The sequence below is a fragment of the Salvia hispanica genome, chromosome 3, assembly GCF_023119035.1.
Source record: "Salvia hispanica cultivar TCC Black 2014 chromosome 3, UniMelb_Shisp_WGS_1.0, whole genome shotgun sequence".
In the NCBI taxonomy this organism is placed as follows: Eukaryota; Viridiplantae; Streptophyta; class Magnoliopsida; order Lamiales; family Lamiaceae; genus Salvia; species Salvia hispanica.
In genome coordinates, this window is record NC_062967.1 from 19,717,425 (window position 1) to 19,732,252 (window position 14,828).

Genomic DNA, 14,828 nt, shown 5'->3' on the forward strand with positions numbered 1-14,828 from the left:
AATAATGCATATTACTATTATGGTAGAGACATGTTATTGGTAAAAACATGGAGTAAAATTTAAGACAATGCATACTTTTAGTAAAGCAGCAATGCATTAACTGCATAAGTGCGAAGATTTTCCGCAAAATCTAGAGGTAGAAAAATCATTAGTTGTTCCATAGCAAATGAAGCTATAATCAATTAAGTATCCACATCTTTTAGAATTAAAATTCATGCCGAAATTCTAGTTGACTTAGACAAACAATCAATTCCTGACCAATTATTCTTAATACTACTATTTGCAACCATCTTAAACTGAATCTGTTAGAAAACCAATTATATATAATGGTCCAATTTCCATGGATTCATGATCAAATGTGGTTTTTTCTGATATATAATTATTAAAGGAAGTGATTTAATTAAAATTATTTCCATTCCTTTATTCAGTTCAACAGTTTTAAACCAGACCCTTATAAGAAAAGAGTTTGATTGGCTACAAATGAACACGAAGAGACATAAAAAGACGTTATTTGCAACCTTGGAATTCATTATACTCCAGCTTAATTATTAAATAAAAACAAATTAAACCATATTCATGCACAATTATGAGATAGGTATTCTGTTGAAGTTGAAATAACATTATCTTTTTCTCCAGGTGCAATGTATCACGTTAAAATTCTAGTTTGGACTATAAACATAATAATTGCATAAACATTAAAATAATAAAAACACACTCCAATGAATAATCTCAACTCTAATTTACTTAAATCTGGCAAATTGTCGCTCTACTTCTCCACATAGTCACATGCATCAAACTCTTAAACTTGTATTATTTTGTCAGTCTTCATGAGCTTCTAATCATTACCTAGCGCCCACAAAGAAATATTTAATGGCACTAAGGAGGAAATTTAAATGGGTTGTTATAGAATCAGATGGTTCTAGATTTTAATATAGAGCAACAACAACAAGAAAAGATGCTTAATTTTTATTTTATTGTGTTGAAGAAAGTGATAGTGTTTCAAAATACAGTTGGTAATGGGCTCCAATTTGTCTGGTGACCTACAGAATTAGTTCCATCAAATATCAAGTAGGTTGGAAAATGCCCAAAATTTATGAATAATTGTGGACCCCTTAATTCTACCATTCTTTTTTATGTTGTTCTCAGTGCTACAGATAGCGAAATTCATAAATGATCTAAAATTATAAATGGCTCAGTTCAATATATATTTCATTTCCAACTCATTGTTTGATAGCTTCATAATACAAATATACTTACACTAGCATTAATTAACTCGTAATTGAAATATAAACTCAGGCACTTTTATGTAAGAAGATATTATGGGACAAGTAATGTGTTTATATTTTTATTTTCACACTCGTCCTAATTATATTTCAATCTTGGAATAAATGATATACGTATTAATTTGTAGATATGCATTTCCCTTATTGTTGATAATCAATTGTTAGAATCAATCAAACAATGTAGAAACAAGAACTACACAACTATTACTTACGTGGTTCAACATACGTCTACATCCACGGACGAGACGAAATCAGCTCGGTATTTTATTCATTTAAGGACTCAACATACAAATTAGCCACGTGTGTGTAAAGTGATATCAAAAGCACAAGTTAAATCATCTCCACTGTAGTATTATGTTAGCTCTCTTAATGAGCTAATCTTTTTGCGTGGAGATGGGTGAATGGGAGTGGAGATGGACTTTTCCATGGACGAGAAATCTTTTTTCTCGGGAAGAAGAATTTCTTAGAGACCTCATCAACGCCGTGAATCTTACAAAGCTGTGCAAAAACATGAATGACAAGAGAGTATGGTAGAGTGATTTATGGAATTTCTTCTCGGTGTCTGACTTTGGTTTGCAGGTTACCTAGATCATGGAGGACGAGAGCTCACCACAAGTACAAGGAAGGCTCTGAATATTGCCCCACCAAGAGTGCAACTTCAAGTATGGTTTCTTCTTTCAAGGAAAGATATACACTAACTAGAGGCTTTTCAGACTAGGAGTAGCTAGAATTGAGGATGATCTATGTATTTTGTGCAAAGAAGACGAAAACTGTTTAAACACTTGCTTTTTTTTTTTTTTTTTTTTTTTTTTTTTTTTTTTTTTTTTTTTTCTCTTTCTGCAAACCTTCGAGCAATGTTTGGTATCACTACTTCAAATGTTGGAATATATCATTTTATCTTCCAAAAGATCCAAAGATATGCCTACTTTCTTGGGTGGGTATTCCATTCAAAAGATTTTATAAGTGCTCGTGGACCGCCATGTTTTATGTCGTTGTGTGGACAATTTGGGATATTAGAAACAAAAAGGCATTCAAAGATTTCAAACCTAACTGAGAGTTCGAGAAGAAGTGTCATTTGTGGCATCTTGGAACTTGGGCAAAAGTGTGTTGCCCGAAATTTTCCTTTGCACCGGGGGTTGTTAGTGGATGAGTTGAAGTTTGTTAGAGGCTGGGTAAGAACAAGAGATTCACGAAGAGGTATGTTGTGCAGATTTTCAATTGAACTCTTGGCTCTTGTTGGTTTTACCTTCTCATGTGACACTGTTGAGGGTTTGGATTGGTGATGGGGTGGTTGGTTTGTTGGCTTTTTGGTGCTGCTTAGTGTTGAGGTGGTTTTTTGCTTGTTTTGGATCCTCTACTCTTCAAGGTAGGGTGTTTCGAATAACTTGAGGGTCTCGCCTTTTGGCTTGCTTTTTTGTAGCTCACCGTTTTGTGACTTGAGCATTTGCTTTTTCATAAAAAAATATGAGCTAAATAAATTATTTATACAGCAATGGAGACAACCGTTTAATTCACAGCTCACCATTCGATTACAACTGATCAAGAACAAATTGCCTTCAACAGAAACAAATATCAAGCATAGTCGATCACTATACTTGTAGTATTTGCATGGCCATCCCAACACTTACCATAAATGTTCAATAAATATAAATAAAATAATACTCCCTTCCTATCAAAGGCACCTTTCCTTTTTGGTTAGGCTAACTCAAAATGTTCTGGTTGTGGATTTGCTGAACCAACAACAGCATATGCAGATCACACACAGGACAACCACACAGTGATGCATAAAATGCAAGATGCACAAGCAGAACATAAAGTTAGTATGGACATGCTCACTAAGCATTGTCCCAAATAGCCACCTCGATCAACGACATGCCAGGGAGCCTAGGACGGATTCCTACCATCGTGAAGGTACCTGAAAAACCTAACATCAGTGAGGTTACTTTGAGATCAGAAAAAGAGTTCAAAGGTCCCATGAAAGAGACAGATGGTGAGAAATTTGCTGATGGAAACAAGGAAGATGACGAGCTATTCCAGAAGGACGGTAATGCGCATATTGAAGATGCCATCTACCTGGAAGACCTGCAGAATCGATTACCTAGAATGACCAACCCATTCTTTTTGGATGAAGAGCCCGAACAAGGAAAAGAAGATGAGAATGAGGAACATGGAGTGTAACACCCCGACTTTTTCTATCCTTTAGTTATTCTTGAATGGAGTTTGAATTTTTTTTCAAGCTGATTTTTTTCATTTAATCCTTGATTCTTTTCGACTACTAAAATTTTTATTGTCGAGCAAGAGGAATTTCCTTCGTATTTGGGCTTGTCAAAATCAAATGATAATCTTTTGGGCCTAACAATTATATTTTCGCTAGTAGAAGTACATCAATTTATATTTTATGTGAACTCATCAAATAATATGTCAAGCCCATTGCTTCAAATATTTTCTTGTTGTAAGCCCAAATTTTCCTCCTCCTATACAGTGGCGCCTGTTCTTCTTCCAGCGTGACTCTCCGATTCAACAATCTGCAGATCAAATGACACAAATTCAATTGACAAATTTAAATCCCTATTACTTCTTGTAAAATGCCTCACAACTCCTAGTTTCCAAAAGAAAATCCCACGGCAACTTGCACACACAATTTCTTTCTTTTCATGATCACAACTCCTTCACTTCACAAATCACGTCCAAATTCACACCAAATATAAGAAAAGTTGAAGAGAGAACACAGAGAATGAAAGGAGCTGTTTTTAAATCAAGACTAGAAGTTCAATCCACGACCCAAAGGACTTAGCTTTAAGGTCGTTCACGGCTGCAGCCCTCGAACCCGAGCAGCCGAGGCTGCAATTGCCGAACAGCAACAGTTATGTCCCGCGAACCCACAGCGGACCTAGAAGTTTAATAATATTGATCAGATTGAAGATGCTAACTTTTATAGACTCTCTAATTCAAAATTTTTAAAGCCACAATCTGTAGAGATAAAAAAATCCTCGATTCTCAAAAGAAAACAAACAAGAAGGTAAGTGGAAATCCATGCCTTGGAAGAGATCAAGAAAAAATCTTAAGTTTTCGTAGAAGAAGTGTTGTAATTTAGACACAGAGGCAGAATGATGAATCATATTTGTCCATTTCTTTTTAGTTTGTCCTAGATGTCCACATTCTATAATTGGAAATAAATCTCGCTTTCCTCTCTTTCCTCGTTGAAACATTTAATTATATTTTTTTCTCTGCTAACTCCACCTAACAACCCCTTCTAAAAATCTCGTGCAACTAAAGAATGTGGATATCTTGAGCGGGTGGGATGAAGTACTACTCCCTCTCCGTCCCGCTATAAGTGAGACGCTCCAAATCGAACGTTGTTTTGCAAAAATAATAATAAATAGTTAGAGTAGAGATAAAGTAAAGTAAGTAAGATAATAATGTCTATACGACTCTCTTGTATATTATTCTCTCTCTTATTTTACTTTTTCTCTACTTTAACTATTTATTATCATTTTCGTAAAACAACGGCCAAAATGAAACGCCTCACTTGTAGTGGGATAGAGTATTTCTTATTCTAAACTAGCGATGGCAATGTATAGCCCGCAATCTGTGGCCTGGTCCGAATAACCCGCCAAATTTTTTGAGTTAGGGTTGGAAATTTATAGCCCGATAAAATTAAAACTCAATTAGTCTGCACCCGATTAACCCGCAATCCGGTAGGGCCAGGCCCAAAAATCCGATGGGCTGGCCCGAAAACCCGAAAAAATTTCTATTATTCTATTTTTTACTTCTAATTCGACACTTCATTGATTAATTTTATAATATATATAACTAAAAAATAAAGCTTCAATTTTATATTAAATATACAAATTATATATTTGAATTTTATTAATATAATAATTGATTAATAAATTAAAACTTCAAATTCACTAAAAAAATATTTAAATTTCTAAAACATGCATTAAAATTTCACGAAATATCTCAAATGTTAGTATTTAATCATGTTTATGATTGATTAAGCATACAGTATTCAAATTTATCATAATTAAATATTTTACATTTTATGAATATAACTAATTTTCATCGATATTTATTGGATTGATCGCATATTAATATTATCGGTAGCGACCCGATTAACGCGTTGGGCTAGTCCGAAGCCCGAGCTTTTAGGGTTAGGGTCGAACTTTTATAACCAGAAAAAAATCACAACCCGACTAGCTCGCACCCGATTGACCCGCAACCTGAATAGAGTTGGCCCTAAACCCAGTGGACCGACTCGATTGCATCCCTATTCTAAATTACCCCTCCATGCTCCAGTACACTTTTAAGACATTAATTGTAGTCAATGCTTCTTACATTTTGAAATTATGCTATACTCCATTATGTATAAATTTCAATGGGCTCATTTAATGGTTTTTTTCAGTAAGGACATCTAAACAACATTATTCACTGATTCTACTTCACATCTAATGTTGTTAATTTAGAATTAATTGGCAGCTACGTAAAGTATGAATACAATTTAGGGACAATGTTTTTATTTCATATTCAAATCTAGAATTTAGTAAAGATTCATATATTAAGACGTCTAATTTCATATTTAGTCAAGGATGTCAATCCAACCCGAAACTCATGAGTCAGCCGAATAGTCCGATAAATCAGTGAGTTACGGCTGTAATTTTGAAACCTGAATACAAAACAGGCTAAACGGGTTGCGGGTCGGCCCAATGGATTGCGACTTTTAATTAAAAAATATTAAGTTTCAGGGTTTTTTGTATTTTTAAATTTCATGTGGCACATTCATTAGGCTTATTCAATCTTCATTATACACTTTTCCATTCGATCCCACAATATCAACTTTCAAGTTCCACATCAACTCATTATTTCATCATCCCATCATCTGACATTACTGTTTTAAGAGTGTCCACAATAAGGTGGAACAGCCACGCCACAGCCTCAAAAACTTGTTCTCCTTGTCAGCACAACCACAAAAACTTATCCGCCTAATCAGCAGCACAGCCATAAATAAAAACTTGTCCAGCCACGCCACAGCCACAAATCACTTAATTTTATCAATTGTTTGTATACTTTAATTGGACTAGACTAAAATTAATTGGACAAAAATATTTTTTTTAAAAAAACATACTCCCTCTGTCCAGCTTTAGGAGTCCCGGTTGATCAATTTTGCATCCTGCTTTAGGAGTCTCGGTTGGGATAAACTAATAAAAAATGTCTACAAAGTAAGTAAAAAAGTGTTAAAAGTGGATCCCGACGTCCACTACAACATTTATTTATTACACACTCAATTAAAAGTGGGTCCCAACATCCACTACAATATTTATTTATTACACACTCAAAAACTTTCTTAAAACATGTGCCCGACTCAATCGGGACTCAATTGCGCGGCCGTGGCCGCAATGTCAGCCGCAAAATTTGCCGGGCGGCCGGCGATTCAACGACGACCGATCATTTTCAAGGGGGATGTAATGCAACCCCGTCGGACGGCCGCTCCTAACGATGACAACAATTTAAAAAAGTGAACTCGTCTTTCCTAGGGAAGCATGAGATTTCCCAAATGATGACAACATTTTAAAATAAACGAGTTCGTATTTCAGAATGTGTTATATAAAGCAAGCAAGAAAGACGCATCTAAATGAGAATCAGTAATTGAAAATGCACTGCAAAATATTAAAAAACTCTCTAGGAAAATTTGAGAACCCTAGTTTTTAAAATTCGATTATGTAAATTTTTAAGTTTGGATAGTATATTTTTTTTAATGAAAAATTCTCATTTTAAAAGTATTTGCATATATATTTAGTTAAGATATATTTATAATTAAATATATATTAAATTGTGATCATATTTATTTATGAAAAAAAATTCTCTTTCTTTTTTACTTTATTATTATGGGTCCACCATCCACTACGATGTCAATAATTTTTTTTCATTCTCTCTTATTTTTTCCTTAAATAATTTATTTACTTTATTATTATGGGTCCACTATCCACTACGATGTCAATAATTTTTTTTCATTCTTTCTTATTTTTTCCTTAAATAATTTATTTTTACGAGATGCAATGATTATTATTTTTTACATAACACAGTATATAATTAAATATGCATTGGATGTGATCATATGCAACATCATGACAAAAATCTAACATCATTTGGGAATTTGCGACGTCCATTGGACGAATTAGACATGTAGCGGGTATCGGTTGATTGCCGACCTGACGCTCATTTCCCATAAAATCAAGGTTGGAGTCGGGTAGCTTTAATTATTGATTATACCCGATGATACTCGAATGACCCGATTAGATGGACTTCATGCATATGCTCAAAACCACCTTTCATCAACAACCTTTCCAAAGTTTGCAGTCGAATTGTTCCTTCTCCAAGTCGCTCTAATAGTTTTAACTATTGGAAGCTCCCTACATTGTTTGACAATAAACAAGTCAACCAATGTTTACTTAAGGAGTGCATATAAATAGTTTACAAAATTAACATAAATAGAAAACGATTATGTACTTCCTACGTCCCACCGAAGATAATACAGTTTTCTTTTTTATTTGTCTCAACTAAGATGACTCAATACTAACAATAGAAAAACTTTTATCTCTATTGTATTTCATATCTTTTACTTTATTCTCTTCACTTAACATATTCCCCCCATCCCATAAAAATAAGGACATTTTCCTTTTTCACCCGTCTCATAAAATTATCTCATTTCCGTTTATAGAAATTTGTCCCTAACTCATTATCCATATACATCAATTTATTTACAATTTATACCACTAGAGCCCACCATTAAACATTAATCATAATATAGGTCTCACAATCTACTAACATTATTTTAACTACTCTTCTCATCGTCTCTCTTACTTTAAGAGTATCATTTTGATTATATACTCCCTTTGTCCACCAATACAAGAGAAGTTTTGACCTGACACGAGTTTTAAGAAATGCAGTAGAAAGTTGGTTGAAAAATTAGTGGAAGATTGGTCCTACTTTTATATACACCCCTCGTCCCAATAGACATGCAAAAAGATTTTATGCATGTTTGTGAGTTAATAAAAAGAGAGTAAAGTAAGAGAGACTGAAAAGTAGAGACGATGTTATTTCCATTTTAGGAAATGCTCAGGACAACTTAGAAAGGAAAATTTTACATTTTAAATGGGATGAAGAGAGTATTAGTTTTACATAATAAAATATGAGTGAGATAAAGTTAGTGGAATGTTGAATCCATTAACAAAAGTAGTACAAATATTATTGGTCGATGGATAAAAATGGCATAATAGAATTAGAAAATACAAGAAAAATACAAAAATTTGTTATTAATTATAATAAAAGTAGGATTAAATATTTAATATGAGATTGCTCCTAAATTATATAATAAACCGTAATAAATATAGAGATTCATGAAAACAAAGTCTACGTGACAAAATGGAGAGCTCTTATTGGCTGCAACGGCGTCACGTTTGCTAGTAATATTTGCCGCGTTAATGAATCTTAATAAGTCGGCGTTGCCTCTCGCGTGAATCCCCACCAAAATAAACCACGCGCCACAAGAACTAGCCACATACCGTACTCTCCTTTGATTGTAGGACACGCGCCGCCGCAGAAGGTGTGGGTTCCCCATCTAAAAAACCGTTTACGTTTTCAATTCCCTGTTCTGCTATTGACTCCTGCAACTAAAAAAACCCAGCAAATTTGTGGGATCGGATTTCACTATGAATCCCGAATCCTATCGTTTCTATATATTTTCTCTCCAAAATTGCTTCTTTTAATTTCTGATTCGTGGTGGATTTTGTGGAATTTCCCAGGGTTTTGTATTTTAGCCGCGTAGAAATTTTACGTATCTTATTAGCTGTAAATTCGCGTGTAATTATTGTGCTTATTGGAATTTCGATGGCCGAAGCTAAAGCTGTTGGTGTTGGTAAGAAGAAACACTTGAAAAAATCGAAAGAGGGGAAAGGTGGAATGACGAAATTGGCAGCAATTGGGGCAGCTTTGGTGGTGGTTGTGGCCATTGCTATGACGTACAATCATTCTCAAATTCACAAGTCTTGCCATTGTTCTCAGGTTCTCTTCGTTTTCCTCTTTGTGTATTTTGTAGTTTCCCCATTCTTGTTTATATCGGAAATGGTGGAATTGTGTGTGACGAAATTTTCGAGGTGGAAATCTGTGAAATGGTTGGGAGTGATGGATAGAGTAATCCACTGCGAAAGATTGCAACTGAAGAAATGGGGAAATCTTGTTAATACAATTGAACATGATTTATTCAATTCCTTAAATTGATTTTTCATGGAGAAATCTTTCTGCCACTATCTTTAATTTCTTCTGATATTGTCTATCGTAAAACCTCTCTTTCTGTAATGCATGCCAATCTTGAATAATTGAGCAGTATAAATCTTGATTCTAGTGTTAAGTAGTCGTGAGCTGTTTGCACTATTTTGTACTATCAATCATGATAATTCGTTTCCTTTCATGTTTGTCTATACCAAGCTTTTGCGATCCAGTTATGCGATCGGGATTTTTTCTGCAAATTAACTTTACGAAAGATCGACATATCCTTATATCATGTATACTGCATTATGCAGGATGCATAATTGGTTGGCTGCATACTGCATTACATGCTCATGTTTATCTATAATCATGTAGGCAGAGGACATTCATGTACACAATTGCTGGATCAAGGAGGACTAAGTCTTCATTCTTTTACTTGCTAATTATGCAGGATGCTCGAAAGTATACTGGTATTGTTGAGGACTGCTGTTGTGATTATGAGACGGTGGATAGTCTTAATGAGGGTGTACTGCACCCTTTACTACAAGATCTTGTTAGGACTCCATTTTTTCGATACTTTAAGGTTAGCTATTAATCTAAATGTTCGAACTTGTTTGGGTTCGGTCTTGTTAGGGCTCCAATAATTGAATGTAAATATAACATATCACTTTTGTTTGGGTTGTCATCCGTAATAAGGGATCCGTTTAATACTTTACTTGGTAAAACATGACAGGTTAAGTTGTGGTGCGACTGCCCCTTTTGGCCTGATGATGGTATGTGCAAGTTGCGTGATTGCAGTGTATGTGAATGTCCAGAAAATGAATTTCCAGAACTTTTCAAGCGGCCGATTCAGTATGGTTTGTCATCTGATGACCTAAAATGCCAAGAGGGGAAGCCACAGGCAGCCGTTGACCGTACTCTGGATTCTAAGGCCTTCAGGGGCTGGATAGAAGTTGATAATCCATGGACCCTTGATGACGAGACTGATAACAGTAATTACTTGCAACTTTATTTTTTATCTGCATATTTATTGTATTAATTCTTTTTCTTTACTGGAAATTATTTTTCTGTTTGCACTGATTATACTTGTATTATTCCAGATGCAGATGTCTTATCCTCATTCAATAATTGTTTTGATATTTGTATAAGAATGATCCGTGCCCTGATTGATGTTCTCTGACTTGCAGGTGGGATGACATATGTTAATCTGCAACTGAATCCCGAGAGGTATACTGGCTATACTGGACCTTCAGCTAGAAGAATATGGGATGCTATATACTCAGAAAACTGTCCAAAATGTCAGTTTCTTGCCTTTAAGATATACTGCAATGGGATGCTATTTACTTTAGATGTTAATGCCTACTATCACTGTTTCTTCCCAGATGTTTCAAACTCCTTGCAGTCTATCTATGTTGTTTGTCTCATTGAGAAGCTACCAATGTCTCCAGGAGAAAGTTATTGTTTTCTGAGTTGGGCCGTGTGTTAGCATGTTAAATATTTTTCCTCATCAGTCATTCCTGATTACAAATTTGATTAGAGACTTTGGATGGACATATAACATACATGCCTACATCATAACTTTATTTCTTAGTCATTCTTCATTTATTTTTCCTTTTTCAGCAGATAGAATAACTATGAGCTGCTTGATGTGAATTTCAATAGTAAATTTTCCACTTTTCTTGTTTTGGAAAATAATTTATCTATAAGTTTTTCAATAAATAAATAGACGATGGTAATATGCTTCTCCTCCATCCATTAGGTCGGGCGTTCGAGTCATCATGGGGTCGATGGAAAACCATTATTGATCCTCTTTAAAAAAAATCAGTAAATAAATGAATAAAATAGTTGTTTTCTACTCCTAGTCATATATTTATTAATTTGAGAAGAGCATTATACTTTTTATGATGCTGTATATTTGGCAATTTGAAGGTCGTCTAAACCAGTTTATTTCTTTTATGTTTTCCAGATCAATCAGGAGAGATTTGCCAGGAGAAAAAAGTTTTATACAAGCTAATTTCTGGCCTTCACTCCTCAATTTCAATTCATATTGCCGCTGAGTATCTGCTCGATGAAGCTAGAAATAAGGTTTCTGTCTTCTCCTTTATTCTTGTATTCTTATTTAGAATCACATTTTACTTGGTTTTCTTCAAAGATTCAAATTCTTCTGATAGTATTACATAGTTAAACGAACAGCCTTTTTCATGAAAACCAGCACAGACTAGAAACCTAATAAATTCATTGCTATTCCAGTGGGGTAGAAATTTGGAGCTGATGTATGATCGTGTGTTGAGGTATCCTGATCGTGTGAGAAATTTATACTTCACTTTCATGTTTGTTCTCCGAGCTGTGACAAAAGTAAGCCTTTCACAATTTCATCTTGATTAATAAGGTGTAAGATATACTGGTTTGTATCGACACATTTTTTGTGTTTCGTCTGGCTTCACGTGATGCAGGCTGCAAATTACTTGGAGCAGGCTGAATACAATACTGGTAATCTCGAGGAGGACCTGAAAGCACAGTCTTTAATGCGCCAGCTACTGTACAACCCAAAACTACAGGCTGCATGTCCACTCCCGTTTGATGAAGCTAAATTGTGGCAAGGACAAAGTGGGCCGGAGTTGAAGCTTGAGATTCAAAAGAACTTCAGGAACATCAGGTTTGTAACAACATTACTTGTCGAGTAGCATCTACCTAATATCCTTATGTGAATCAAACTCTATCGCTAGTCTTGTTTGCGCAAAATTCAGCAATTTTTACTTTAAGGGTGGAGTTTTGAACCTGAGGTTACTAGAATTAGGATACTTGTCTTGGAAGGTGAAATTATATTTAGATATTGGCAACTCATTTTTCATCATTTCTACTTTTGTGTTTGTTACCGTGCATACTCGATTTTTTTTATGCTTTTTATGCTAACTTGCTGCTATTATTGTGTATATTTTAGCGGTCTGATGGATTGTGTTGGATGCGAGAAATGTCGTCTTTGGGGTAAACTTCAGATCCTTGGTCTTGGAACTGCCCTGAAAATTCTTTTCTCCGTTGATAGTAAAAATCATCCAAACAAACCAGTAAGTTTAATACAACTTAGAGACATATATATGTTATTCAAGATCGGCTCATGTATCTTGCTAGGTGAAACATTTTTCGAGAATTAATGCTGATTGGATCTCTCTTGCAGCTGCAACTGCAAAGAAATGAAGTGATTGCTTTAGTGAACCTTCTTCATCGACTCTCAGAATCTGTTAAACTTGTCAATGAAATCGGTCCTTCAGTTGAAAAGACTGTGGAGGAGTTTACATCAGAGCCTTCAGTGCAAGAAATTAGTTTACTAGAAAGAGCACAGCTGGCAGTAGGAAGGATTCGGTAAGTACCTTATCTCCATATACATTTGTCTTTTATCTTCGGATGATATGTTTGTCTGAACTAGACTTGTTTCCCCCAGGATGATCCTTCCACTGTAGCTGGGCATAGTTTGTATGAATTTTGGAAGCTGTTATCGAGCATTTATACATAATACAGATCGAGCCGCTGTCGTTGACCCATCTTATTAAAAATGACAAGCTTTTAGAGAAGAGGCTGTAACTTTTTTGACAACCTAAAAAACATTTTTACCAGCAATCATATTTCTTGTTTTTTAGTGTTTTGTTGTCCCAAATTGGGGAGGCTTCGGAAGAATAGTATGTTTTGTAATGAAGAGAGTAGCCAGCAATTAAAAACCCTTGGTAGAAGCAAATTGTATTTACCATTTTCAGCGACTTATTCCTTTTTCAGATTTGCGTGCTCGAATATATAGTATTTGACTATTTGGTGATAAAGTGGCAATTTAAGTGAAACTAGTGAACACTCGACCCGATGCACATACATGTATAGTTCAAGTATTTCCATTTGAGTTCGACACAGGTTTTAAAATATATAAAAAAAAGTGTGGATGGAAAAAGATATTGATTTCATAATAAAAAACAAATGAAATAAGTTAGTGGAATTTGAAGTTTATATATTCGTTTATAGTAAAAAGTGAAATATGACTCCTAATGGCTAACAGATGTAGTACTGAATATTGTAGATATAGCCAATCTAAAAATTTATTAGAATTTAAATGGTCTTTATCTTTTATTTCCTCTGTCCCAACTAAGACGATACACTTTTCCTTTTGTTTTGTCCCATTTAAAATGACATGTTTCTATTTTTAGAAAAAATTAGCTATTTTAATGACAAACTACACCTTACTAACTGATAAAAACGGAAGACATAGAGGATGTGAATTCTCACACACGATGAATATAGCAAATTGGGTGAATATTTAAAATATTTTTCTCTCTAGTTAATACTTACACCTTACTTTTCTCTCTCCAATTTCACCCATTAACTAAAAACTCCAAAAATCTCGTGACGACTAAGAAATGTGTAATCTTAATCGAGACGCAGTGAATACTATATTAGAATTGTAAAATGTGAGTATTACAATACTTGTTAGCCATTCTTTACATAGAAAATATAATTGCAAAAGAAAGAAGAAACTATGTAGTCTGTAGAGTTGTGATCAATGTCGAACTAATTTTAAAGATCGAACTAGAGATCAAATTAGGACCATTAGATCTAGTTTTCTGATGAGATGTGCTACTGTGTAAATTATTTCGGTCTTTATTACAAGCCCACTTTACTTCATTGTAGTAGGTTTATTACTTCATTGTGGTACGTAATACCTTGAAATTATAGTATGTTTTTACTTACTTCCAATAGGTTTGAACTAAGTTTTTTACTTTATTCACTTTAAAAAATATTCATTCCAGTAGGTTTATCACTTCATTCAAAAATGTTATTACTTCATTGGATAAGGTATTTACTTCATTGCAGTATGATTTTAAATGTTTCTACACATACTTCATTCAAATAGTTTATACATCATTTAATGTGCTTATTACACCATTTAATTAGGCCATCACTTCATTTTGTCAAATTTTCAGAGACGGAGGGAGTAATTGTCAACTAATTTTACTTTCTTTTACCTACTACTTATATCATTACTCCCTCCATCCCATATTAGGAGTCACACTTCCGTTTCTGCACTCGTTTTATAAAAATGATACTCCCTCCGTCTCATTGAAGATGACCAACTTTCCTTTTTGGTTTGTCCCAACTAAGATGACCCATTACTTAAAATGGAAACACCTTTATCTCTACTTTATTCCCTCTCTTACTTTACTCTCTCCTCTTAACACACAAAATATAACTGCATAAAATCTCGTGCCGCTAAAGAAAGGGGTCATCTTCCTTGGGACGGAG

General features: G+C 34.4%; 1 protein-coding gene across 5 annotated transcripts; it reads left to right on the forward strand.

Moving 5' to 3' along the window:
• Positions 1-8,790: 8,790 nt before the first annotated feature.
• On the forward strand, positions 8,791-13,315 carry LOC125209104 (endoplasmic reticulum oxidoreductin-1). Of its 5 annotated transcripts, XM_048108710.1 has the most exons (11): positions 8,791-8,886; positions 9,181-9,344; positions 10,000-10,131; positions 10,282-10,540; positions 10,736-10,846; positions 11,515-11,633; positions 11,799-11,903; positions 12,002-12,204; positions 12,490-12,613; positions 12,724-12,908; positions 12,988-13,315. In XM_048108710.1, exons 2-11 carry the CDS (start codon positions 9,243-9,245, stop codon positions 13,004-13,006), a joined length of 1,359 nt encoding a protein of 452 aa, XP_047964667.1. In that variant the 5' UTR covers positions 8,791-8,886; positions 9,181-9,242; the 3' UTR covers positions 13,007-13,315. The 5 variants fall into 5 exon arrangements, with proteins under 5 accessions (XP_047964667.1, XP_047964669.1, XP_047964666.1 ...); XM_048108708.1 differs by lacking the exon at positions 8,791-8,886 and having other exon boundaries at positions 8,919-9,344; XM_048108711.1 differs by lacking the exon at positions 8,791-8,886 and having other exon boundaries at positions 9,226-9,344; positions 9,924-10,131.
• Positions 13,316-14,828: the final 1,513 nt, after the last annotated feature.

Bases quoted from the DNA above. Each gene is read 5' to 3' on its own strand.
- LOC125209104 (XM_048108708.1), top strand. From the start codon at position 9,171: ATGGCCGAAGCTAAAGCTGTTGGTGTTGGTAAGAAGAAACACTTGAAA. The intron at 10,132-10,281 runs GTTAGCTATTAA...AAAACATGACAG, and splicing joins CATTTTTTCGATACTTTAAG to GTTAAGTTGTGGTGCGACTG. The intron at 10,541-10,735 runs GTAATTACTTGC...TCTGACTTGCAG, and splicing joins TGATGACGAGACTGATAACA to GTGGGATGACATATGTTAAT.